We start from the raw sequence: 24,897 nt of genomic DNA, 5'->3' as shown, positions 1-24,897 counted from the left end.
TCCTGGAGGGAATAGGTATGCATCATGACTAGTATTCATTTTGACTGGTTAAATGATCTCAAAAGACTTTTAGAAAAACTATAATGAATGAGAAGCACATCGCTAACATGTTTATCTATGTTACATAAAACATTGACTTAATCTGCAATCTTTACCCAAAAAAAATATGACCCCCCCCCATTATCACATGACTTTATAGTGTGTGGAATTGACAAGGGTACAGGTATGAAAAAGGGTGGTGTGAGATCAGGGCTACCATATCAGACTTCCATTGCAGAAGGATTTATTTAAGATTAAAAGGCTAAAACATTGCATAGAGGACAACCAACCTCCACACTATCGTATGGAACAGCACAGGGGAGGGACTTCAATGCCATAGAGTCCAATTGCCAAAGTTGCCATTTTCTCCAGGTTATCTGATCTCTATCGGCTGGAGATAAGTTGTAATAGAAGGATATCTCCAGCTACTACCTGGAGGTTGGCGACCCTATCCATTAGCTAGTTTATCCTGAGACATGAGTAAAAGCTGGACTGGAACTGCTCCAGGTTCTAGTGTCCTGGAACTAATATAAAACATGAAACTAGCTGCTGAACATTACATAGACAACCTGCTTTGCTCCATATTACTGTCCTTGCAATGAAGCATCACCACCTCTTTCTCACAGCGCCGGGAAACCTTTCCTCTCATTATTTAAGCTGAAGTCCAAGGCCCGGAGCTGGATGAGGAAGCCCGTGTTCGGGCAGATGCCTCGGTGCGAATCTACTGATCTCAAAGCCTCCACCAGCGTCAGGTTTTCGTGGAGCATCAAGTAAGCCAGCACCAAGGTGGCCGAGCGACTCAACCCCATCGCGCAGTGGACAAATACCTTGCCTGCAGAGAACCAACGAGAAAGCAGCCCGTTTTTGAAAGGTACTCAAGGCATTCTGAGCTCCAGGTTGGGAACTACCTGGAGATTTTGGGGGCAGAGCCTGAGGAGGGCAGGGCTTGAGGAGGGGAGGGACTTCCATGTAGGGTAGCCAGGTCCCTCTTCACCACTGGCTGGAGGTTTTTGGGATGGAGCCTATGGAGGGCGGGGTTTGGGGAGGGGAACGGCTTCAATGCCATGGAGTCCAATTGCCAAAGTGGCCATTTTTCTCCAGGGGAACTGATCTATATCGGCTGGATGTCAGTTGTAATAGCAGGAGATCTCCAGCTCCTACCTGAAGATTGGCAACGCTACTCCCCTAGTTCCACCCCAAAAATCCCCAGGCATTTCCCTTTAAAAAAAAATTTTTTTTTATTTTTCCATACAATCATTATACATTTCATTACATATTGTAAAAAGTCTAATTCTTTGACTTCCCCTCTCCCCTCCTCTGATTCTTTAATTAACATTTTTTTTCTCTTTGTATTGTTTTCCTAATTCAATTATAACAAAACCGTCAATGCCCAATACATCCGTTCTGAATTAGATCAAAATACATTTGTTAATATCACATTTAAGTTCATCTCTACAATAATTAATCCATGCCTCCCAATCCTTTGCAAATTCATTATCATCCTTTTGATTTACCGACGCCGTAAGTTTTGCCATTTCTACTGATTCCATCATTTTTTCAATCCACTCCGATTTGTTTGGTATATCTGTCATTTTCCATCTCCTAGCATATACCATTCTGGCAGCAATAGTAGCATACATCAAAAAAGGTCTCTGGTTCACTATAGTATCAGGTATTATACTCAATAGCATCATTTCTGTTGTTTTAGGGATATTTTGTTGTAATATCAGCCTTAATTCATTATAAATCATGTCCCAGTAATTCTTAGCCTTCTCACATAGCCACCAAACATGATGAAAAGAACCCAATTCTTTTTGACATTTCCAACAGTTCGGTGACATATTACCATACATTTTGGCTAATTTCTTTGGTGTTAAATACCACCTATACATCATTTTATAAATGTTCTCTCTCATAGATTGTGAATATATATATTTCATATCCTTTAACCAAAGTCTTTCCCACTTATGCATATGTATATCATGACCCAAAGTTTGTGCCCAAGTTATCATTGTTGGTTTAACCAAGTCTTGTTCAGTATATAGAGTCAATAACATCTTGTATATCTTGGATATTAAATGTTCATTGTTATCTAACAGCATTCGTTGAAAAAGTGATTTATCTTTTGTAAAACCCAACCTCATATCTTGAATAAACACAGATTGTAATTGATGGTATTGGAGCCAGGTAATCTGTTCATTGATTTCACTATATTCCATTAAGGCACATTTATTATCCTTCCATACCAATAAGTCTTGATAAGTAAGAAATTGTGCTGGTCCCCAGGTATTTCCCAACCCAGAGTTGGCGACCCAATCTTTCATGAAGGGTGTTGAAAAGTGCCCTGGATTAAGAGCAAAGGGGAGAAATTCACCCAATAAATCCATTGCAACGTCGAACATTTCCCTCCCAATTTCTCCAGTTAAAAGAGGGCAGCCCATACACTACCTTTCCCTTCTGTTGCCAGGAATCTGTCGCAGGAAAGCCCCAGTCATTATCCCCTCTTCCATTTTATCCCAACAACAACAACCTTGCGAGGTAGGTTAGGGTAAGACGGTGAGGTCACCCAGCAAGTGCACATGGCGGAGGGAGGCTTTGACACACCATCAACAAAAGGGGGGGGGAACTTAACCCTAAAAAACAACACAATTAAGTAAGGACCTTAATACTTGATAACCACTCCAAACTTTAAGACTATTTTGTGACTATGAGATGTTGACAATTTTATTTATGGCTGAAATATAACATCCCCTCATTTAAGAGGGGAACATGCATGGGGATTAGTTTCCCATCTGTATGGAAGCCTAAAATAGAGGGAGATGTTTTGCTTGTTATATATTATTTCTTATCCTGCAAACGCAACGCATGTATCGCCATAAAGAATTTTAGAAATTTACATAAATATTTTGTAGTCTGGAATGGTGATTGTTTAGACCACTGAGGAAGGCTGTATAGCTGAAACGCGTATGGTCAGAGTCTAATTGTGTGATTTTATGCCTAATTGTGTTACATGAGCATGTTTATTTGGTGGGGTTTTGCAGGGCCTTATATGTGTTATATGTATTACTAGATTTTAGCCTGTAATACATGCCAGATGCGTTTCGGCCTATATGGCCTTCCTCAGTGGACTATTTGAAACCCATGTAAAACATAGGTTTCAAATAGACCACTGAGGAAGGCCATATAGGCCGAAACGCGTCTCGGATGTGGTTATAGATAACAACCTTAGGAAATGCCATTGTGCTGTTTTAACGTTTTTAAAATAATTTTAATCTTGACATAGTGCTTCTAATAAATTATATTTTCGTTATTTATATATTTTTTTCTTCCCACCCATCCTTGGGTACCCAGCTTCTGTTTTCTAGGCTGGGTTTTATTCCCCTCTTTATTCCCCTCTTTTTCCTTCTAGCCTGCAGTACATACCTATTTTGTATGGACATAACTTTTAGATTGCATAAATTTTGGCCTTGGGTGTTTATTTCTTCTTGACCGAAGAGTGAGGATTCAAACCTGGGGCTACCAGATCCTAGTCTGACCCTCAGCGCTACACCACAGAGGCTCTGACGCTAGCTTTAGTGAATCGTAACTTCAGTTGCAGCTTAGGACACACCCCACAGGCAACCGAAAGCCGCTCGCTTCCCTAATTCTCCCCCTTACCTTCTCCAGTCTTTAAGGCTTTGTGTATGAAATTGGCCGCATCATGGAAGAAAATGCTTATATCGAAGGAGCTATCGTCAAAGGCCTGTACCCCGTAGTACTCGACGGGCAGGTCCCTGTAATACCGAGCTCCGGTGTTGATATTGTAGGGACCATCTGCTGCGTTAAGGATGTGGGTGATACCAAGGTCTTGAAGAACGGTCTTACTTCTAGCAGCCCATCTGTCAAAAGATAGGGAAGGTGACATTCAAACCAAAGGGTACGTTTACATTGACAGCCAGTGTAGTGTGGTGGTAGGGTTGCCAGCTCCGGGTTGGGAAATACCTGGAGATTTTGGGGGTGGAGCCTGAGGAGGGCAGGGTTTGGGGAGGAGAGGGACTTCAATGCCATAGAGTCCAATGGCCAAAGTGGCCATTTTCTCCAGGGGAACTGATCTCTATTGGCTGGAGATCAGTTGTAATAGCAGGAGATCACCAGCTAGTACCTGGAGGCTGGCAACCCTAATGGTGATTCGAACCTGGAGTCTCTCTGATTTTAGTCCTGGGGTCCCCAACATCATGCCAGCCAACACCTTTCCTGGTGACTGCCGAGTGTTTTTAGAAAGTGGGTGGGGCTTCATGTGTAGGAGTGGGGAAACCAAACCAGTTCACCAGATTAGCCTCCGCTGCTCATGTGGCGGAGTGGGAAATCAAACTCGGTTCTACAGATCAGAGTCCACCGCTCCAAACCACCGCTCTTAACCACTACACCACACTGGCTCTCAGATATCTTTGGAAAGAGAATAGCTTCTGCTCATAAGTAGGGTTGCCATTGTAATTCCGGGGGAAAACCTGGAAATGACATCATGCTTCTCTAGGCATGGTCAGAAATTCTAAGGAAAAACCACAGAGTCTCCAATGATTCCTAGAGAGGCATGACATCACTTCCTGGGCTCCGTGGAAGTGACGTAATGGCACTGAACCAACAGCGCCCCCATGTCCCCCCCCCCACCAAGACTGCCGCTGGTTGCCCGCTGTTGGCCAGCAACCCTGTCGGGTAGGTAAAGGAACAACGAGCCACCCGTCCCCATTCCCTTACGCATCTCCAAGATAGAGGCGTGGCCACACTTGGTCCACGTGGTTGTTGGATCCTCCTCTGCTCCATATCAGCCGCTGCAGTTCAGAGAGTGCCGGTGTCTGATAATGCTTTTTGCTTTCCGGGTTCTTGAAGGCACAGTTCATACCTGCTTCTTGCCTTCTCCTTCCAGTGGTGTTTCTGGGAGCCAAAGAGAGATCTGAAGTATCTGAAGAATTGAGTTGTGGTGGTGGTGACTGGAGTTCTCCTGCTGTTAACTGATCTCCAGCCGGTAGAGATCAGTTCCCCTGGAGAAACTGGCCGCTTTGGCCATTGGACACTATGGCACTGAAGTCCCTCCCCTCCCCAAACCCTGCCCTCCTCAGGCTCCACCTCCAAAACCTCCCACCAGTTGTGAAGAGGGACCTGCCTGGCAACCCTACTAGAGCATCCACATAACTCCCAGGTTGCATCGCCTCAGCCCCAGAAATCTCCTGCTGGTTGCCAGGGCGGACTGAGCAACCCTAACTTCAGATGATGCTCTAGGATTTGCCCAATTAGGCACCAAACCAGATGAGACATAGAGTCCCCAGCTCCACCATCGGTGCTCCCCTATTCCCAACCCCCAGTTGCTTTTGGGGGTTCAACAGCTATAGAGGTCAACCCTATCCTGGATATAGGTCTTTGGCATTGTCTTCCACCCTATCTTTTTAACTGGCGATGCCGGGGATAGAACCTGGGACCTTGGGCATGCCAAGCAGATGCTCTGCCACTCTGCCACTGAGCCACAGCCCAAAGAACAGACACATGAACACATGAAGCTGCCTTATATTGAATCAGACCCTCGTTCCAACAGAGTCAGTATTGTCTACCCAGACCGGCAGCGGCTCTCCGGGGTCTCAGGCAGAGAGGTCTTTCACATCACCTACTTGCCTGGTCCCTTTAACGAGATGCCGGGGATTGAACCTGGGACCTTCTGCATGCCAAGCAGATGCTCTGCCACTGTACCATGGCTCCATCAAGCACTTACAGCGCCCCCAGTGGGTCTCATTGAGCTTTCTCTTTCGCAGCCTGAGCCACTCCACTGGGACTCGGCACTCCTCTGTACACCAATACTTGGCCAGAGAAGCCACTCAGCCGCGGGGCTGAAGTTGGCAGACATTGGGCTGGCTTGCCTTAGTGCAGTGAAGGGCGGCGGGCTTGGAGAGATTATTTTTTAATTCCTTCGTTTTAAAAAGGCAATGGCCTGGAATTCCAGGTCCCAGTGGGAGATTTTGGGGGTGGAGCCTGAGGAGGGCGGGGTTTAGGGAGGGGAGGGACTTCAATGCCACAGACTCCAATGGCCAAAGCGGCCATTTTCTCCAGGGGAACTGATCTCTATTGGCTGGAGATCAGTTGTAATTAGGGTTGCCAGGCCCCTCTTCGCCCCCGGCAGGAGGTTTTTGGAGCGGATTTGGGGAGGAGAGGGATTTCAATGCCATAGAGTCCAATGGCCAAAGCGGCCATTTTTCTCCAGGTGAACTGATCTCTATCGGCTGGAGATCAGTTGTAATAGCAGGAGATCTGCAGCTAGTACCTGGAGGTTGGCAACCCTACAATGGCCCCAGAAGGGAAAGTTGTTACCTTGGCACCTGGTCCTTTTTGGGTACTTAATATCCTGACTTCCCCAAGGCCCCGGCCGCTTGCTTCCTTCTTCCTCTCTTGGTTGCGGGCAGCACGGCCCGTCTCCCCTTCTCCCTCTTTCTTTTCTTAGTCACTGCTGGCGTTGGGTAAACAGCGTGCCTCTACTGTGAGCTGATGGAGTCGGTCGCTGACCCTCTGTTATTTGGAGTGCTTGTGGTTTTCAGCCTGGCATCCAGCAATGTCGGCGGTTCTGCATCCTATAATTAGAAGAGGGGGAGGGAGGGAGACCGAAAACGCCTTCCGGAGAACTGCGGGAGCTTCAGCCAGAGATGGGCATCTGCAGACAAGGAAGGAAGCTTTTAAATACAGGCCTTCCCCAGGGTTACGGGTTTTTGGCTAAGGAAGGGATGACCAACCCTTCAGCATCAGGGCTCCTGTATCAGTGTCAGCTCTTGCGCTATCGTTGCTCTGTTGCAACCATTTGCCAGTGGATTGGCTCATCCATTCAGCGTGGTGTAGTGGTTAAGAGCGGTGGTTTGGAGCGGTAGAGTCTGATCTGGAGAAGCGGGTTTGATGATTCCCCACTCCTCCACCTGAGCAGCGGAGGCTAATCTGGTGAACTGGATTTGTTTCCCCGCTCCTACATATGAAACCAGGTGGGTGACTTTGGGCTAGTCACAGCTCTCTCAGAACTCTCTCAGCCCCATCTACCTCACAGGGTGTCTGTTGTGGGGAGGGGAAGGGAAGGTGATTACCGCCCCTAACATTGCCCACAAAGTTCCCGCCGGTTGCCAGAAGGGACCTGGCAACCCTAAAGCAAATACTAACGAGGGCTGACCCTGCTTAGCCTTCAAGAGCCAACAAAATTGGTACAGTTGCCAACCTCCAGGTAGTGGTGGGAGATCTCCTGGGATTACAACTGATCTCCAGTTGACAGAGATCAGTTCCCCTGCAGAAAATGGCTGCTTTGGGAAGGTGGACTGTATGACATTATGCCTAGGGTTGCCAACCTCCAGGAACTTAATCAAGAAAGGCTACAAGTGCTTAAACAGGAGGTTGGAATTCGAACAAAACAGCACAAGAACAAAGAGCCAACCTATGGCACATAAATACCAAAACTGGAAATTGCTAATAGAAGTGTATTATCAAAGCAACCAGCAGGTATACAAACACAGTTGGCAAAAAATCAGGCACCAGATCAACAGATCAAGTATCACCATGTACATGAAACGCAAGGCGTTTGAAAGTTCAAAAGCAACGGAGTGATAAAGATGCAATGGGCTTCCGGTAAATTCCCATTTCATAACGATTTTTTCAAGCTTCCAAGTCTTCTGTATGCTTGAGAGTCCATTTATGAAGCAAAGGAGTGTACCTTCCTTGTAATAACGGACAGCTAGCTGAGACGTCCCTTCCCTCCCCAAACCTCCTCAGGCTCCGCCCCAAAAACCTCCCACCACTTATGAAGAGGGACCTGCCAACCCTAATTATACCCCATTGAAGTCCCTCCCCGCCCCAAATCCCACCCTCCTCAGGCTCCACCTCCAAAATTTCCAGGTGTTCCCCAAACTGGAGCTGGAAACCCTAGAGATCGGGCTAATCAGCATTAAATATCAATTTGTTAGAGTACCTGGAGGTTGGCAACCCTAACACATATATACATGCGTGTAGTTTTAAAAGGCAGCTTATTGACACAATTCGCCATTTCCACCATTAGGTGCTGCTCTGCAGCCACATAAGACCTAAGCAGAGAGGAAAGGAACGAGTGGAAAGAGAAAATTACATGTTTTCCCTGTCAGTCCCCCAAATGGTTATCTTCACATTCCAAGAGGGTTCCCGGATTTTAATTCTTTTGCCATGGAGCATCGGTCCGCCTCTCCGTTCCAACTGGACCTCATCAGACTCCTCCACAGAGGCTGGTGGGCGATGCGACCTGAATATGGACCCCGGGAAAGATGTGCCACCTCCCATGCAGCAGCCCAATGAGATATATCTGTGGAGAATGTCACACAGAAAATGAAATAAAAGCCAGAGATCCTATCCGTCACAGAATAATGTACAAGAAAAGAACAAAAAGGTGGGTTGTGTTTGATGCCCCATGAAGGAAGTTGAAGATGCTTCTGATTTCTCTGTGTATTTTGATTCTTCCTATGAGGAAATGGATTTCACATTTGTTATGGGAAAGCATTTTTTCATCCCGATAGTACAGTCACCGTTGTACAGTCACCCTTCCGGCTGTGACAAAAGAAAGACTTTCGGGATTATACACGGGACACAGGTTTGACTGTTTTGTTTTTGTCCCATTTGGAGCGTATTGGGGCATCTTAACACGAAGTTGCTCTCTCAAGTTTTGAGCGGTAGCTTCTCACACTGTGAGACTGCCTGTACGTTGTTGTTTTTTCAGGCCTAGAGCCTGGTGTAGGGTTGCCAACCTCCAGATACTCAAAATATAATACCCCTGTGTTCAGTAGTATGGCTAAACCTGAAATCAACACAGAAAGGCAAGGACACCTAGCACTACTATATTATATCAAATCGAAAATCCATGACACAAAAGAGTCACCGGTTCAAAAATGCATGGGAGTTCACCGTCCCCCAAATGAGTCACCACGTCAAATATACTTAGGAGTTCACAGTCCCAATGATTTATAATGTTTTCATTATTTCTTTCCATTATTTCCAGGTGAGCGACCAGGAGAATCCGGAAGACGGCTATTCTCGAGATACTATATTCTGTTTTGAGGTCTTCTTCACGTCTCTCCTCTATTATTTTACACGCACATTATTGAATGCACATCATATGTACAGCGTTCCCTATGCATACCTATATCTCGCTGAGGAACACCTACAATTCTAGGAGGAAGAGATATATAAACATATACTGGAGAGATTTTAACTTTTCTGATGGGCTATTTGTACATTCTCGCAGCAGGCTTATATTTTGGACCTTCCACACTGGCAGGGGGAATTCCTGGCTTATCTTAGAGGCAAGGCTTTACATTCTCTCTTATCATCATATTGCAGAATTTGCCTGGTGAACATCTGAAAAGTGATTCATTCTGCTGAGCTAGCACGAGGAAGCTGCATGGCTTTTATCGTTGGGAAGGACAGTTGCCTTTTGACCCGTTTTCTTGAGACTGCATTTTCTCAGCACTGCAATGGGGTGGCTGGGGGGGTGGAGGATGCAAGGACTCATGGGAAGGGGAAATTCTATCCCAGGGTCCCCCACTTCTGCCCCTCTAGTGCTGTCCCTGTTCTTCCCCCTCCCCAACCCACACAGTTGTCTGCCCCCATCCATCCAAGATTTATTTCCTCCTGCTGTAGGTTTGCCAACCTCCAGGTCCTAGCTGGAGATCTCCTGATATTACAACTGATCTCCAGCCGATAGAGATCAGTTCACCTGGAGAAAATGGCCACTTTGGCAATTGGACTCTATGTAGGGTTGCCAGGTCCCTCTTTGCCACTGGCGGGAGGTTTTTGGGGCGGAGCCTGAGGAGGGCGGGAATTGGTGAGGGGAGGGATTTCAATGCCATAGAGTCCAATTGCCAAAGGCTGCCATTTTCTCCAGGGGAACTGGTCTCTATCGGCTGGAGATCAGTTGTAATAGCAGGAGATCTCCTGCTACTACCTGGAGATTGGAGGAAAAAAGGCACCACTGTACCAATATCAAAAGATAAGGAACTTAGTACAGGAGCGAAACATACAACGTGGTGCAAAACTACAAACTTTATATGCTACAAAAATTCCCAGGTTAACTATACAATTAATACACCAACAGTAAAGACAAATGTAGTGGCTATGTACAAAATCATAAAGTAACAAGGTACAAATTCATGAAATAGGGTTACTTTCTCATAACATGTCTTTCTATGGTCGATAGGTAGCCTCCGCTATCGACCATAGAAAGATATGTTATGAGAAAGTAACCCTATTTCATGAATTTGTACTTTGTTACTTTATGATTTTGTACATAGCCACTACATTTGTCTTTACTGTTGGTGTATTAATTGTATAGACACTTTGTTAACCTGGGAATTTTTGTAGCATATAAAGTTTGTACTTCTGCACCACGTTGTATGTTTCGCTCCTGTACTAACTACCTGGAGATTGGCAACCCTACATGCTACCCATGCACACACCATTCCCTTTTGGACATAAAATTGTGTGTGTGTGTGTGTGTGTGTGTGTGTGTACCATCGAGCCCTGGTCTCCTGCCTTTGTACCCATCTCGTGCTTTACTGCCCTTTGTGCCAAATGGCTGCATTCCTCGTCCTCCCAGCCTGAGTTCTCCTCCTTGTTTATGACCGGTGCTTTGAATGACTCAGACCGTCTAACACCGTGAAACTGGCGTTTTTCAGGTTGCTAAGAGCTGGCGCTCTATGGGTGTGGTGGAGAGAAAACAGAGCTTTGGTGGCAGGGAAGGAAATCTGGGAGCGGCCTGTGGGCAGAGGCGGCCAGTTTTGGCAGACGAAGTGGCAAGCTGAAAATGACGCAGCCGAACAACGTCAATGGGTTTATAAGTAGGGTTGCCAGCCTCCAGGTGGTGGCTGGAGATCTCCCGCTATTACAACTGATCTCCAGGCGACAGAGATCAGTTCCCTCTGGTTGCCTCCATTTTTCTTTCTTCGGCTTACAGAAGTTGACACGGGTTCATCTTGTACCGCAACTCCAGATCAAGATCTCGCAGCTGTTTCAGGAACCCACAGTTTGGGGAGATGGCTCTGTGCAGGAGGACCTTTTCCACAGCATCCCTCAGTGAAAAGCTGTGGCAGATCATGAGATAAGCCAGCACCAAGGTTGCTGATCGGCTTTTACCGAGGATGCAGTGAACCAAAATCTTCCCTGAAGGAAAAGGATGTAAAAAAGATACAAGAGTGAAACCTTTTGATCCTTTCTTGTTTCATCAGCTTTCTTTGCAATAAGGAATTTGAACGTTTCTAATTTGCTTCACAGGAACCTCAGCTCTTTATCACGAAGGTCCTAGGTTCAATCCCCAGCATCTCCAGTTTAAGGGACTAGGCAAGTAGGTGATGAGAAAGACCTCTGCCTGAGACCCTACTTTGATGGACTAAGGGTCTGATACAGTATAAGGCAACTTCATGTGTGTTCATGGTGATTCCATGGGGAAGGGCCGTAGCTCAGTGGTAGAGCATCTGGCATGCAGAAGGTCCCAGGTTCAATCCCCGGCGTCTCCAGTTAAAGGGACCAGGCAAGTAGGTGATGTGAAAGACCTCTGCCTGAGACCCTGGAGAGCTGCTGCCGGTCTGAGTAGACAATACTTTGATGGACTAAGGGTCTGATTCAGTATAAGGCAGCTTCATGTGTGATCATGTGGTTAAGAAAAAAATATCACAAGATACAAATAATATTTATGCATTTGTGCTTCTTTTACACAAACTTATTGACTGGCAATACTCATTCTGAAATGTTAGAAAGAGGGCTGCTCCTAGGGTTGCCAGGTCCCTCTTCACCACCGGCGGGAGGTTTTTGGGGTGGAGCCTGAGGAGGGCACGGTTTGGGGAGGGGAGGGACTTAAATGCCATAGAGTCCAATTGCCAAAGCAGCCATTTCCTCCAGGTGAACTGATCTCTATTGGCTGGAGATCAGATGTAATAGCGGGAGATCTCCAGCTAGTACCTGGAGGTTGGCAACCCTAGCTGCTTCCCACAGTGAGAAAGATGAAAAGACCATCAGTGTGGACAGGATTCTGTTGCCAGTTGCCACAGGAAATGCGTCTCATGGATTTCGTTCCAGTTATCGGTTTTGAGTCTCTGGTTGAAAACTTGGCAGCCCCCACTGGCTACTTGGGAACTATCAGTGCAATGCAAAGAACACTTTCCTGGGAGCAAGCCCCATTGAGTAGACATCAGTAGGATTTTGAGGAGACCTGCTTAGTCGTGTTGTCAGCTGGCAATCCCTGGGAGATGAAAGAGATGGAGACTCACCCAAATGGCACCCTGTGACACCGTCACTTCTGGCTGCATATCCGTCAGTGACGCTACTACCTCACAGGATGCTCTAGGATTTTCCTGAAACTCTATGGTTTGTGTTTTTTTTTTTAAAAAATAAGGCAATGAACAAACCTTCAGCTGAATGAAAGAACGTACATTAAAAAATGGGGGGGGGCAGTCAGAGAGCCTGCTTGAAGCATTGGCAAATGTCAGCTTTCGAATTGCTGATCAATACAATGTTCCACTGCTTTGTGCACATGGGAGGAAACCAGACTCACTCGCGGGTGTGTGCATGGGTTGAGGGACATATTGACTCATTTTCAGATATGTCTGCATGAGTCAATATTAAATCCTTGGACTGGAGGCAAAGGGCCAGCGCTTTCGATCCAGATTGTGGCGAGATGTCTATGCTGACAGAGGCCTTTCTTCCCAGGCAGGAAGGGGCAAACATGTACACAATCACATACACAGAGAGACTTCTGTTCTCCCCCCCCCCCACCAAACCCATGCCGTCCTGCCCCTGAATAATTCTGAAGTATGCAAAGTAATCTGCTTTGCTCCTGATAGCAACTAGACAATTGATCGTGATGGGTAGCCAGCCATGTTAGTCTGTCTGTAGCAGTAGAAAAGAACAAGAGTCCAGTGGCACCTTAAAGACTAACAAAATTTCTGGTAGGGTGTGAGCTTTTGTGAGTCACAGCTCACTGCTTCAAATGCCAAATCTGAAGAAGTGAGCTGTGACTCACGAAAGCACATACCCTGCCAGAATTTTTTTTAGACAATTGACATTTAGGCTTTCTAAGAGTAGGACTTGGAGGGAAGGCAGCACGGTACAGCCCGATCTCGTCAGATCTCGGAAGCTAAGCAAGGTCAGCCCTGGTTAGTATTTGGATGGGAGACCACCAAGGAATACCAGGGTTGCTGTGCAGAGGAAGGCACTGGCAAACCACCTCTGTTAGTCCCTTGCCATGAAAACCCCATAAGGGGTCGCCATAAGTCGGCTGCGACTTGATGGCACTTTACACACACAAGAGTAGGACTTGCTTCCTAGGATTGGCATGTCTCTGTGTTTGGAAAATCACAGATTGCACCAGGTTGCTTGACTGGACTTCTGCTCAGTGGGGTTTGGAGTCATGCTCTACCTGAGGTGGACACTTCTTTCATTTTGCAGAATGTGCAAAACAGAAATGTTCAGGAGGGCATTTTTATAAAGGGATTGGAATCGTAATATAATGGAGCGGCTCAGGAGGTTGCTTCTATAATGGTATCAGTATACCTAATTCTCGACATGGCCCCAATGTGGATACTTAAATCCAGAGACTGGAGCCATGAACATACCAAACATTTTTTTTATGAACCACAGAAAAGAAAATTTTTGAAATCTAAAATAAACAAAACAAAACATAGAACTGGGGGATTAACCCCCTCCAATAATGAAAACAGTGCCTGTAGCTTTAAGAAACAAATGCCTTCTGACCTTCATGGCCATTGCTAGGCAACCACAAATATACTGCCATCCTTCAGTCCTTGGTTTCTGTCAATAGAAGGGATGGGGAGGGGGCAGGGCCCTTCCCAGGTCTGCTTTGGCCTTTGAGGGAGAATTCATTGGGGCCTGACCGGATTAGGCTAGCCTGGGCCATCCAGGTCAGGGCGAAACAGCTCCAGGGAGCCGCTGCTTACATAGAGATACTTGTATCATCTTCATTGCAGAGTGTTTCCACACAGGTAGAAACTCACCTTGGGGAGCGCTCAGTGCTTTGTGGATATACTCTGAAGCAGGGTGGAAATGGACACTCAGGTTGAAGTCAGGGGTGTCTTCTGCTGCTATTCCGTGGTAATGGATTTCCTGACCATAGAAGAGTTGGCATCCTTGGCTTCCCCAAGCTCCATGCGCAGCGTTCAGTATGTGAGTGATGCCCAGTCGCCGCAGTTCGTCCTTGTCATGGGCTATCACGCTGCCAGGAGACAGAGATGAAAGTTGACAGGTCAGGGAAAGAGCTGGATCCCACGCCCTACTTTGCAAACTGGCGTCAATACGCACCCTGCTGACCCAAGCGTGGAGATGCCCCAAGGGGCTAATGTGGCCTTTGGTTCAGAAGGTCACCAGGAAGTGATGCAGAACTATTTTAAAAAATAAACATAAGAACAAAAATAAAAAAGAAAGTCCCTGCTGGATCGGACCCAGGCCCATCAAGTCCAGCAGTCTGTTCACACAGTGGCCAATCATGTGTTGACATGTAAGACTGCACATGGCAAGCAGATGTAAAGGATCTAAGTGACAGCCAGGTGATTGGTGGTGTCACATGACAGCTCAATGACTGAGCAGAAAAACTGGCTTGTACTGGACTGAGCTAGATAGTCCTGGAGACAAGGCAGCCAACAGTTGATTGGCTGGGAGACTATGCCAGATATGTATATAAGTGTATCATATATGTATTGGGTTGTGGGTTGTGAGAAGTAGATGCTTTGCGGAGCATTTTGTCACTGTACAATAAAATAGCACTTTTATACTACGTGCTGACTCTGCTGTATTCACTCGCCGCTGAGGTGTCTGATACTTCTTCCAAACACCAACATCATGTGCCTCTAGGAAGCCCCACAAGCAAGATGACTGCAGCAGCATTCTCCTGCCTGTGCTCCACAGCACCTAATAGAATAGACATAAGAACATAAGAAAGGCCATTCTGGATCAGACCAAGGCCCATCAAGTCCAGCAGACTGTTCACATAGTGGCCAACCAGGTGCCTCTAGGAAGCCACAAACAAGACGACAGCAGCAGCATCCTGGCTGCATTCCTCATCTGTAATATAACAGGCTTGCTCATAAGAACATCAGAACATCAGAAAAGCCCTGCTGGGTCAGACCCAGGCCCATCAAGTCCAGCAGTCTGTTCACACAGTGGCCAATTAGGGGCCTCTAGGAAGACCACAAACAAGTCAATTGCAGCAGCATTCTCCAGCCTGTGTTCCAATGCATCTAATATAATAGGCATGCTCCTCCGGTACTAGAGTAGCCATGGATAGCTCTATCCTCCATGAACACTATCCTCCACACCCCTCTGCCAAGTTCGCAGCCATCACCACATCCTGGGGCAGGGAGTTCCACAATTTAACTATGCACTGTGTGAAGAAATACTTATACATAAGAACATAAGAAAAGCCCTGCTGGATCAGACCCAGGCCCATCAAGTCCAGCAGTCTGTTCCCACAGTGGCCAACCGGGTGCCTCTAGGAAGCCCACAAGCAAAATGTCTGCAGCAGCGTTATTCTGCCTGCGATCCACAGCACCTAATATAATAGGCATGCTCCTCTGATCCTGGAGAGAATAGGGATGCATCATGACTAGTATCCATTTTGACTAGTAGCCATGGATAGCCCTCTCCTCCATGAACATGTGCACACCCCTGTTGAAGCCTTCCAAGTTGACAGCACTAAAATCCTGAGGGGTCAGCTAGAAAATCACTCCTGTACAAATATTCCCTCTGGGATTCTCAGAGGTCTGTGGCTAATTGTTTGGAGATTGTCCTGTTGCCTCTAAATCGGGTTTTGCAGGACTTTGCCGCAAAGGCTAAGATGCAGCAGAGGGCACACTTTGAACTGATTATCCGGATGAGCCGTTCATTAAGCTGCAGCGGGGAGGACCACAATCATCCAGCTGGCTCTGATTTCCACCGGTAGGCCTGGGGGGGGGGGGGCTTCGACGTGTCCTGCCGTGAACTGCAATTCAGCCCTGCTTCGGCCATGGCGAACATCTGCCAGGCTCTGAGCAGAGGCCGCTAGATAATGTTTGCACGCACAGTGAGTAATCCGTTTGCCCAGGCACAAAAGAGTGATGTATATGAATGCAGAAGAACCACCCTCCTTCTCTTTGGAAATTGGGGGTGTTGGTAAAAACAATGTTTTCATTTTGGACAATGTGCTCTGCAGGTGTAGGGTAAAAACCGGAAAAAAAGAAGGGGCAGAAACCTCTGACAGAAGACAGGGGAAAAAAAATGTGCAAAGCACCAGAGCTTACAAGGCGTTTATCTAGTAGCTTCTTCAAAGTTTTACAAAATAGTAATAACAAAGGTTCAAATAAATTACAAAACATGTATTACACTGTACAAATAATGAGCAAACACAAAAAAGTAAAAGTGTTGATAATATAACACAAAACCACAACAGTGATGGGTTTGCTGACTAGTATCCCGTTTTGATATCCTTCTTCAGGCTGTAACCTTGAAATTCAACAACAGAAGTATAACTAGTACAATTATCACACAATAATTACATATAACTTATTTACAACAGGTTGGATGGGACTAACTTAGGGTTGCCAACCTCCAGGTACTAGCTGGAGACCTCTTGCTATTGCAACTGATCTCCAGCTGATAGAGATCAGTTCACCTGGAGAAAATGGCCGCTTTGGCAATTGGACTCTATGGCATTGAAGTCCCCCTCCCAAACCCCGCCCTCCTCAGGCTCCACTCCAAAACCTCCTGCCTGTGGCTAAGAGGGACCTGGCAACCTAGACTTACTGTAGCTATAATCAGAAACGAAGTAATTATCCTTTATGACACGCAAGTTTGTAATGAGTAAAATAAAATACATAACAATTAGTAAACACAGGCGCATAAAGATAAAATGGAAAGTCTCCCAAACCACTTTAAAGACTTACAATATGAGACAATGAAACCATAAATTCAATTAACACGTGCAGGATAAAAAAAAAACCAGCTGAAGTAACAAGGTTAGTTTTAAAATTTCTTCTTTCCTTTCAACAGCAGAAGAGGGTCCCTTGTAATTTTCCAGAACAGGTTTTTTTGTGGAAATATATTCTGGTGATGCGTAAGACCTCTCTAACTGAAACCTTGGAGAGCCGCAGCCAGTCTGAGTAGACAATACTGACTTTTGATGGACAAAGGCTCTGATTCAGTAGAAGGCAACTTCATATGTTCTGTGGCATTCATCTTTTGAGTGATAAGAATAATAACATAAATAAATATTAATAAATAAATCTAATAAACAATGTACTAGGAGGACTCAGATGACAGAAATCTGAACAAGCCTAGCATATTAGGCATAATTCAGAGTGCAGCTTCAATGCGGAGAAATAGTAGAACCCAATGAAGCGACAACAGTGCGAAAATGTCCATCGAACAGTTAATAGGTCCTGTTAACAGTGGTAGAGTCCTCAATCCCTTTCTCTTTAATAAAGTACTTTCCTGAAGCATTCAGAGAGCCAGTGTGGTGTAGTGGTTAAGAGCAGTGGTTTGGAGTGGTGGACTCCAATCTGGAGAACCGGGTTTGATTCTCCACTCCTCCATATGAGTGGCGAACGCTAATCTGGTGAACCGGGTTGGTTTCCTCACTCCGACACATGAAGCCAGCTGGGTGACCTCTTAGAGTTCTTTCAGCCCCACCTACCTTACAGGGTGTCTGTTGTGGGGAGGGGAAGGGAAGCTGATTGTACGTTGGTTTGATTCTTCCTTAAGTGGTAGAGAAAGTCATCATATAAAAACCAACTCTTCTTCTTCTGTTATAGTGCAGCCCTATCATCTTTCTAGAAAAGCCCATATTACACAGATTGAGGAACGACATTGGTTGTCAGCCTCAACACTGATGCAGGGGAAATATGCCATATCGTGCTCAGGAACAGGAGGAATGCGTTGAGCTACGCAGACTTGGTCGATAGTGTATAGATCATCTGGCAGCAGATTTCTTTCTTTCTTACAGCTTCTGCTTTTTGGGTGGAAGACTTCCAACTGGGACACGGTGGGTCAGGGATTCTCAGGTGGTCATCTATCAGAAGATGTTTTGATGTGTTTCTCAACACCATGATGGTGCATCTCAAAGAATTCATAATGTTTTGCACAGTCTCTAAAAAGAACTCAGTGACAAGTATCCCTCCTATTTTGTGACTGGTGGACTGCGCCAACTTTCCAGTTATTAATCAAATCTGGCTACGAGCTCGACAGGAAAAATTCCATCACTTTAATTTTCAGTTTGTTTAGATGGTGCAGGAATGGGTGTGTCTTGTTTCTCTGGAAGCACACAGGATGTATACATCTTTCAATAGTCTTCTGTGTGATCACATTTGGAACAACAACCCACAGATTATAGCTAGCTCTTAGTATTCATAGCAACTACGGATGCTTATTTGTGGCATTCATGTGCTCCAGAATACCATGCCCTGACCTGGATGGCCCAGGCTATCCTGATCTCACCAGATCTAGAAGGCTAAGCAGGGTTGGCTTTGGTTAGTAGTTGAGTGGGAGACCACTGAGAAAGTCCAGGGTTAGTACACAGAGGCAGGCAATGGCAAACCACCTCTGAATGTCTTTTGCCTTGAAAACCCAACGGGGTTGCCATAAGTCGGCTGCAACTTGACATCACTTTCCACCACATCCAGAATAACCATAATGAAGGTAATTTTACGATCTTTGCAAAATCTTCTGAATGTGTAGTGGTTAAGAGCGGTGGTTTGGAGCGGTGGACTCTGATCTGGAAAAAAGGGTTCGATTCCCCACTCCTCCACATGAGTGGTGGACACTAATCTGGTGAACTGGGTTGGTTTCCCCCCTCCTCCACATGAAGCCACCTGGGTGACCTTGGGCTAGTCACAGCTCTCTTAGAACTCTCTCAGCCCCACCTACCTCACAGGGTGTCTGTTGTGGGGAGGTGAAAGGGAAGGTGATTGTAAGCCAGTTTGATTCTGCCTCAAGTGGTAGAGAAAGTTGGCATATAAAAACCAACTCCTCCTCCTCCTCCTCCTCCTCCTCTTCTTCCTCCTCCTCTTCTTCTTCTTGGCTACTGTGACTACCTTCTTGTTCCTATCTTGATGACACAATTCAGGAAGTTCAGGATCCCTGGGGAATAACTCATAATGTCAGTCGCATCTCAGGATCAGTTATAGCGCACACCACTGCAAAATTCAACATCCAACTGAAAATATTACAGTGTCCTAATAATAGAAAAGAGTAGGAGTCCAGCAGCACCTTAAAGACTAACAAAATTTCTGGCAGGGTAGGAGTGTTTGTGAGCCACAGCTCACTTCTTCAGAAAGCTCCTACCCTGCCAGAAATGTTGTTAGTCTTTAAGGTGCTGCTGGACGCCTACTCTTTTCTACTGCTAGTGACAGGCTAACACCGCTACCCATCGTGATCAGTGTCCTAATAAGAGGACATGTTTTGTTTGAGAGAAGAAAATGTTCATAACACGCAGTCTTCCCGGTGTTTTGGCTTAGTCCTAGTACAATTTGGCCATACCATGACAGGCCGTAGCGGATACTTGTAAAATAGATGCCCGGGTTTAGAGAAGGCCAGGAGTCTGGCAATGGCGTAAGTCTTGAGTTCAAGATCAGGTCATAACACAGGCAGATTAGATAGGGTATGAAGTGAGATATGCCGATGACACTACATTATTGGCAGAAAATAGTGAAGATTTGAAACGACTACTGCTGAAAGTGAAAAGAGAAAGTGCCAAAGCAGGACTGCAGCTGAACATAAAGAAAACAAAAGAAATGACTACAGGAGAATTACACAACTTTAAGGTTGACAATGAGGAAATTGAAATTGTTGAAGACTTTCTATTCCTTGGCTCCACCATCAACCAAAAGGGAGACTGCAGCCAAGAAATCAGGAGGAGATTGAGACTGGGAAGGGCAGCCATGAAGGAGCTAGAAAAGATTCTGAAGTGTAAGGATGTGTCACTGGCCACCAAGATCAGGTTAATTCATGCCATCGTATTCCCTATTACTATGTATGGGTGTGAGAGCTGGACATTGAAGAAAGCTGATAGGAGGAAAATAGATTCCTTTGAAATGTGGTGTTGGAGGAGATTGTTACGTATACCATGGACGGCCAAAAAAACAAATCAGTGGGTTATAGATCAACTCAAGCCTGAACTGACCCTAGAAGCTAAAATGACTAAACTGAGGCGGTCGTATTTTGGTCACATGATGAGAAGACAAGAGTCACCAGAAAAGACAGTCATGCTAGGAAAGGTTGAGGGCAGCAGGAAAAGAGGAAGACCCAACAAGAGATGGATGGACGCAATAAAGGAAGCCACAGCACTCAATTTGCAAGATCTGAGCAAGGCTGTCAAAGATAGGACAGTTTGGAGGACTTTCATTCATAGGGTCGCCATGAGTCGGAAGCGACTTGACGGCACTTAATACACACACACACACATGAAGTGACTGTCATCTCTGGCAATATATACTGTCGTTAGTCTCCAGAATACAGAAAGCTCCTCTTTGCTGACACCCTCAATTTTCCTGAACTCTCCGCCATTTACCCAACTAGGCATGACTAGCATACAGCCAGAATGAATCTTTCCAATTGCTTCTCATGTGATCATTACTGGGAATGATTTCTGCCTTTCTTCCACAACATAGTCAGAGGCAGTTGGCAGGCTGTGGTTTATTCTGAGACGTCTGATCATACGCTGTTAGTCTGCTATTAAATATGTGCAGAGGAAGGAAGGGGCTTTTCGTCAACATCAGGTCAACCAGCCTTGTAACAGTCGGTGAGACTGAAACGTTTCCCGAGAAATCAGTTTGGACCAGAATTTTAAAATGCTATGATAATTTACAACTATGGTTCTGTAATGGTTATCTAGTAGGGCGGTACGTTTTATGAAATGGGCTTCCTGTCTAGAATTGTGGGTTTGCTGACCTGAACGATTTAACCTGAATCTTGTAAACTGTATTACTGTTCACAATTTTAAAAAATGCTTTCTGAGATTGATAGGGCTGCCAACCTCCAGGTACTGCTCAAATAAACAGTAGTAGGCAAAAAAAGAAAAGAAACAATGGACAAGTATAGCAAAAGGCAACAGCAGCAAGGCTATTACTATATTACAAGGTGCAATGATATAAGCAAACAAAGCTAAGCAACCGAGGTTACAAAGCAAAAAAGCGAAAGCTGATAAATATGCAAAAGTTCATGTGAGGCATATAGTTGCATTCTATTTGTATATGTTCAATTACAAGTTCTTCAGACAATGGAGAATAAGGTGGTACAAGTTCTTCAGACAACTGATCTCAAGTTCTTCAGACAACTATTCCAACTGATCTCCAGCCAATAGAGATCAGTTCCCCTGGAGAAATTGGCCGCTTTGGCAATTGGACTCTTTGGCATTGAAGCCCCTCCCCAAACCCCGCCCTCCTGAGGCTCCACCCCAAAAACCTCCCACCAATGGTGAAGAGGGACCTGGCAACCCTAGAGATTGAGGTTTTTTACCAGTCGATGATGCTGGCACAAAGAGTCCTTGTAATATTATAGCAGATTTGCTGGAGAGATGGTGTGGTGTAGTGGTTAAGAGCAGTGGTTTGGAGCAATGGGCTCTAATCTAGAGAACCGGGTTTGATTCCCCACTCGTCCACATGAAGCCAGCTGGGTGACCTTGGGCCAGTCACAGCTCTCTTAGAGCTCTCTCAGCCCCACCTACCTCACAGGGTGTCTGTTTTGGGGAGGGGAAGGGAAGGAGATTGTAAGCCGGTTTGATTCTTCCTTAAGTGGTAGAGAAAGTCAGCACATAAAAACCAACTCTTCTTCTTCTGTTCTACCCTTCAGAGCTAGAGTTGCCAACCTCCAGGTACTAGCTGGAGATCTTCTGCTATTACAACTGATCTCCAGCTGATAGAGATCAGTTCCCCTGGAGTCAATGGCTGCTGTGGCAATTGGACTCTATGGCAATGAAGTCCCACCCCTCCCCGAAACCCCGCCCTCCTCAGGCTCCTGCCGCTGACGAAGAGGGACCTGGTAACCCTATTCAGAGCTACAGTGGCCCCGAGGCCTCTTTTGAGCAGGGGTGTAAAAGCAGGACTGTGATGTTGAATCCGGACTCCTTGCAGGGCCAGCCTGTCCATTCGGTGGGCCTAGGCATTGCCTGGGGTGTAGGGGGGGCGAGAACACACAAAAAAGAAGCTCAGAGCACTGTCTCACGTGGAGCTGGATCAGCGGCAGCAAAGCCACCAGCTGCAGTGATCCATGTTCCATTGCGGCGGTGGAGGGCAGGGGCGTTCTTGCCTTCCCTCCGCCCCACCCCACCCAGGCAAAGAGAGGAAGGGGTTGCCAGGTCCCTCTTCGTCACCAGCAGGAGGTTTTTGGGGTGGAGCCTGAGGAGGGTGAGGTTTGGGGCTTCAATGCCTAGGGTTGCCAACCTCCAGGTGGTGGCAAGAGATCTCCTGCTATTACAACTGATCTCCAGCTGGTAGAGATCAGTTCACCTGGAGAAAATAGCCACTTTGGCAATTGGACTCTATGGCATTGAAGTCCCTCCCCTCCCCAAACCCCGCCCTCCTCACTCTCCACCCCAAAAACCTCTCACCGGTGGCAAAAAGGGACCTGGCAACCCTATCAATGCCATAGAGTCCAATTGCCAAAGCAGCCATTTTCTCTAGGTGAACTGATCTCTATCGACTGGAGATCAGTTGTAATAAAAGGGGATCTCCAGCTAGTACCTGGAAGTTGGCAACCCTATCTGTGGGCTCATTCTCATGTTATGTGTTTCACAGCAGGGGTAGCCAAGAGACCGCTTGCATTCCTGTGAAGTCCACTTTTGTTAGGCTAAACTCTGGTCTGTCACAGCATATTCCCGAATATTATTATTTTAGTATCAAACTGGAAAACCATCCTTGTAGATAACCAGGCCCGTTCTGTCCCGATGAGTCTGGGAGCGCAGTGGGCGATACAGAGAACAGCTGGGAGAATTTCAAGACAATTGCATCGCTATCTTATTACGATAATAGGCTGAGGGACCGTGATGCGCTGCTTGACCATCTGGGAAGAGAACCGTCCCCAAGGAAAAAAAATAGTTGCAGGATGTGAGTCTGTCTCATTTGCACGCAAGATAATGTACGTGAAATGTATTGTTCATTATGAACCTCTCTTGTCCTTCCCCAAGGAGCTGCGATCCAAGTTTGACCTCATGCACAGCTGTAATTGTATTATGAAAAGATGTGGGAAAGATATGATCACGGATTTCCCTGGATGTTTTGAGCTCAGAACCCTAGCCACAACGAATCTGAGTCTCCTTAGAGCGCCATTAATTTCTTGGCCTAACCCCCCCCCCTCCCAATCTGCAGTATGGGCATAACAATACTGATCCACCTTGCAAGGATTTTTTTCCCTTTGAGGAATACTGAGATAATGTACATGAAATTCTTTGGATGCTCTAAAGACAAGCTGGAACGGGTCCGGAGGAGGGCAACCAAGATGGTGCGGGGTCTGGAGACCAAGTCCTATGGGGAAAGGTTGAAGGAGCTGGGGATGTTTAGCCTGAAGAGGAGAAGACTGAGGGGGAAATGAGAACCGTCTTCAAGTCCTTTCTTGTAGGTGTATGTTTTAAAGACCAAAAAACAAAAAACAAAAAAAACTTCCAGTAAGAATTAGGGTTGCTAAACCTAACAACCAGCAGGAGACAGGCAGCACATGAGATATGTCACCGATGGCGAAAACTCAGAAGTGACGTTAGTCCTCTCTAGGCAGTACTGGAAATTCTATGGTAAAACTGGCTATTCCTAGAGCAGACCAATGTCACTTCCGAGTTTTCTGGTCCCTCACGGTAATTTTTAAATGGCTATTTTCTCTTCAAAAAGACATCAAACATTTTTTTTCTCCTCAAAAAACAAAACAAAACAAAAAACCTGTGTCCACCGGCACGTTTAGTTTGGCTGTATGGCATTATACCATACTGAACTCCCTTCCCTCCCCACTCCTACGCATGAAGCCAGCTGGGTAACCCTGGGCTAGTCACAGCTCTCTCAGCCCCACCTACCTCACAAGATGTCTGTTGTGTGGAGGGGAAGGGAAAGTGATTGTAAGCCGGTTTGATTCTTCCTTAAGTGGTGGAGAAAGTCGGCATATAAACACCAACTCTCCTCCTCCTCCTCCTCTCACCTTCCCCAGGCTCCACCTGCCAAATCTCTAGGAATTCCTCTACCTTACCTTGGCAACCCTAGCTGTGACAAATCAAATTTATACATAATAAATCTTTGCAGTTCACATTACTTATTTTTTTTCTGGCTATAGAACAATGAGAGCCCTTGATTCAGCATTTCGATCTTTTTGCCCAGAAGGCTTGATGACATGGGGAAGACCGGCCTGTATTATTAATCACCCTTTGTTGGGACAGTTCACCATAACCTATAAATATATTTATGCAGATCTGCAAAATGCTTTCTGTTTCGCAAGGCGTCCCTAAGTAATTGAAACCACCCTGGAGCGACGTGAAGCGGTGTGTGCGGACGGATGCCTCCTACGTTAGCGGCGCGCTTTCTTCAGTTCCAACTCTAGAATATTGCTGGGTTGCAAAATAGCTTCCTTTGGCAACTATTGTTTCTACCAGTCTCGTTCAAGGACTTTGTTCCAGTTAACACTTACATGTTACCGAGATAAAGATGGGGCCAGACTTCGTCCACCTCCTTCAATTCCATCCTGCAACCGTCCAGGACACGTTCCAGTTCTGCGATGGGAAGCGCAGAAGATTCGAGGCTGCTTGTTTTGTGAAGGGACCTGGAGGCCGTCATCTTCAGGAACGGATTGCCTGGCTGTCGCGTGATTGCTCTGCAGCCTGGTGAAGCTGTCAGAATG

At 46.1% G+C, this 24,897-nt stretch overlaps 2 protein-coding genes and 1 pseudogene across 2 annotated transcripts; 1 reads left to right on the top strand and 2 right to left on the bottom strand.

Moving 5' to 3' along the window:
* Positions 1-659: 659 nt before the first annotated feature.
* Positions 660-4,916, bottom strand: LOC130477134 (dual specificity protein phosphatase 13-like). Its single transcript, XM_056849137.1, has 3 exons — positions 4,774-4,916; positions 3,697-3,917; positions 660-871 (listed from the first exon to the last, which is right to left on the bottom strand). Exons 1-3 carry the CDS (start codon positions 4,914-4,916, stop codon positions 660-662), a joined length of 576 nt encoding a protein of 191 aa, XP_056705115.1.
* A 3,392-nt stretch (positions 4,917-8,308) lies between these two features.
* LOC130476368 (DNA-directed RNA polymerases I, II, and III subunit RPABC4-like) lies at positions 8,309-8,471 on the top strand (annotated as a pseudogene).
* A 2,528-nt stretch (positions 8,472-10,999) lies between these two features.
* LOC130476367 (dual specificity protein phosphatase 26-like) lies at positions 11,000-24,833 on the bottom strand. The gene is made up of 3 exons (XM_056848303.1): positions 24,688-24,833; positions 14,058-14,275; positions 11,000-11,211 (listed from the first exon to the last, which is right to left on the bottom strand). Exons 1-3 carry the CDS (start codon positions 24,831-24,833, stop codon positions 11,000-11,002), a joined length of 576 nt encoding a protein of 191 aa, XP_056704281.1.
* Positions 24,834-24,897: the final 64 nt, after the last annotated feature.

The sequence above is a fragment of the Euleptes europaea genome, chromosome 4 (genome assembly GCF_029931775.1).
Source record: "Euleptes europaea isolate rEulEur1 chromosome 4, rEulEur1.hap1, whole genome shotgun sequence".
Lineage (NCBI taxonomy): Eukaryota > Metazoa > Chordata > Lepidosauria > Squamata > Sphaerodactylidae > Euleptes > Euleptes europaea.
Note: the sequence above shows the minus strand (reverse complement) of the source record. Positions and strands in the feature narration are given on the sequence as shown.

What these genes read in the sequence shown, in the direction of transcription:
- LOC130477134 (XM_056849137.1), bottom strand. Translation starts at nt 4,916, where the DNA reads ATGAACTGTGCCTTCAAGAACCCGGAAAGCAAAAAGCATTATCAGACA. An exon ending in CGCCTCTATCTTGGAGATGC is followed by an intron (nt 3,918 to 4,773) that starts GTAAGGGAATGG and finishes ATCTTTTGACAG; the next exon opens with ATGGGCTGCTAGAAGTAAGA. An exon ending in AGCCTTAAAGACTGGAGAAG is followed by an intron (nt 872 to 3,696) that starts GTAAGGGGGAGA and finishes GGTTCTCTGCAG; the next exon opens with GCAAGGTATTTGTCCACTGC.
- LOC130476367 (XM_056848303.1), bottom strand. Translation starts at nt 24,833, where the DNA reads ATGACGGCCTCCAGGTCCCTTCACAAAACAAGCAGCCTCGAATCTTCT. An exon ending in CATCTTTATCTCGGTAACAT is followed by an intron (nt 14,276 to 24,687) that starts GTAAGTGTTAAC and finishes GTCTCCTGGCAG; the next exon opens with CGTGATAGCCCATGACAAGG. An exon ending in AGCACTGAGCGCTCCCCAAG is followed by an intron (nt 11,212 to 14,057) that starts GTGAGTTTCTAC and finishes CTTTTCCTTCAG; the next exon opens with GGAAGATTTTGGTTCACTGC.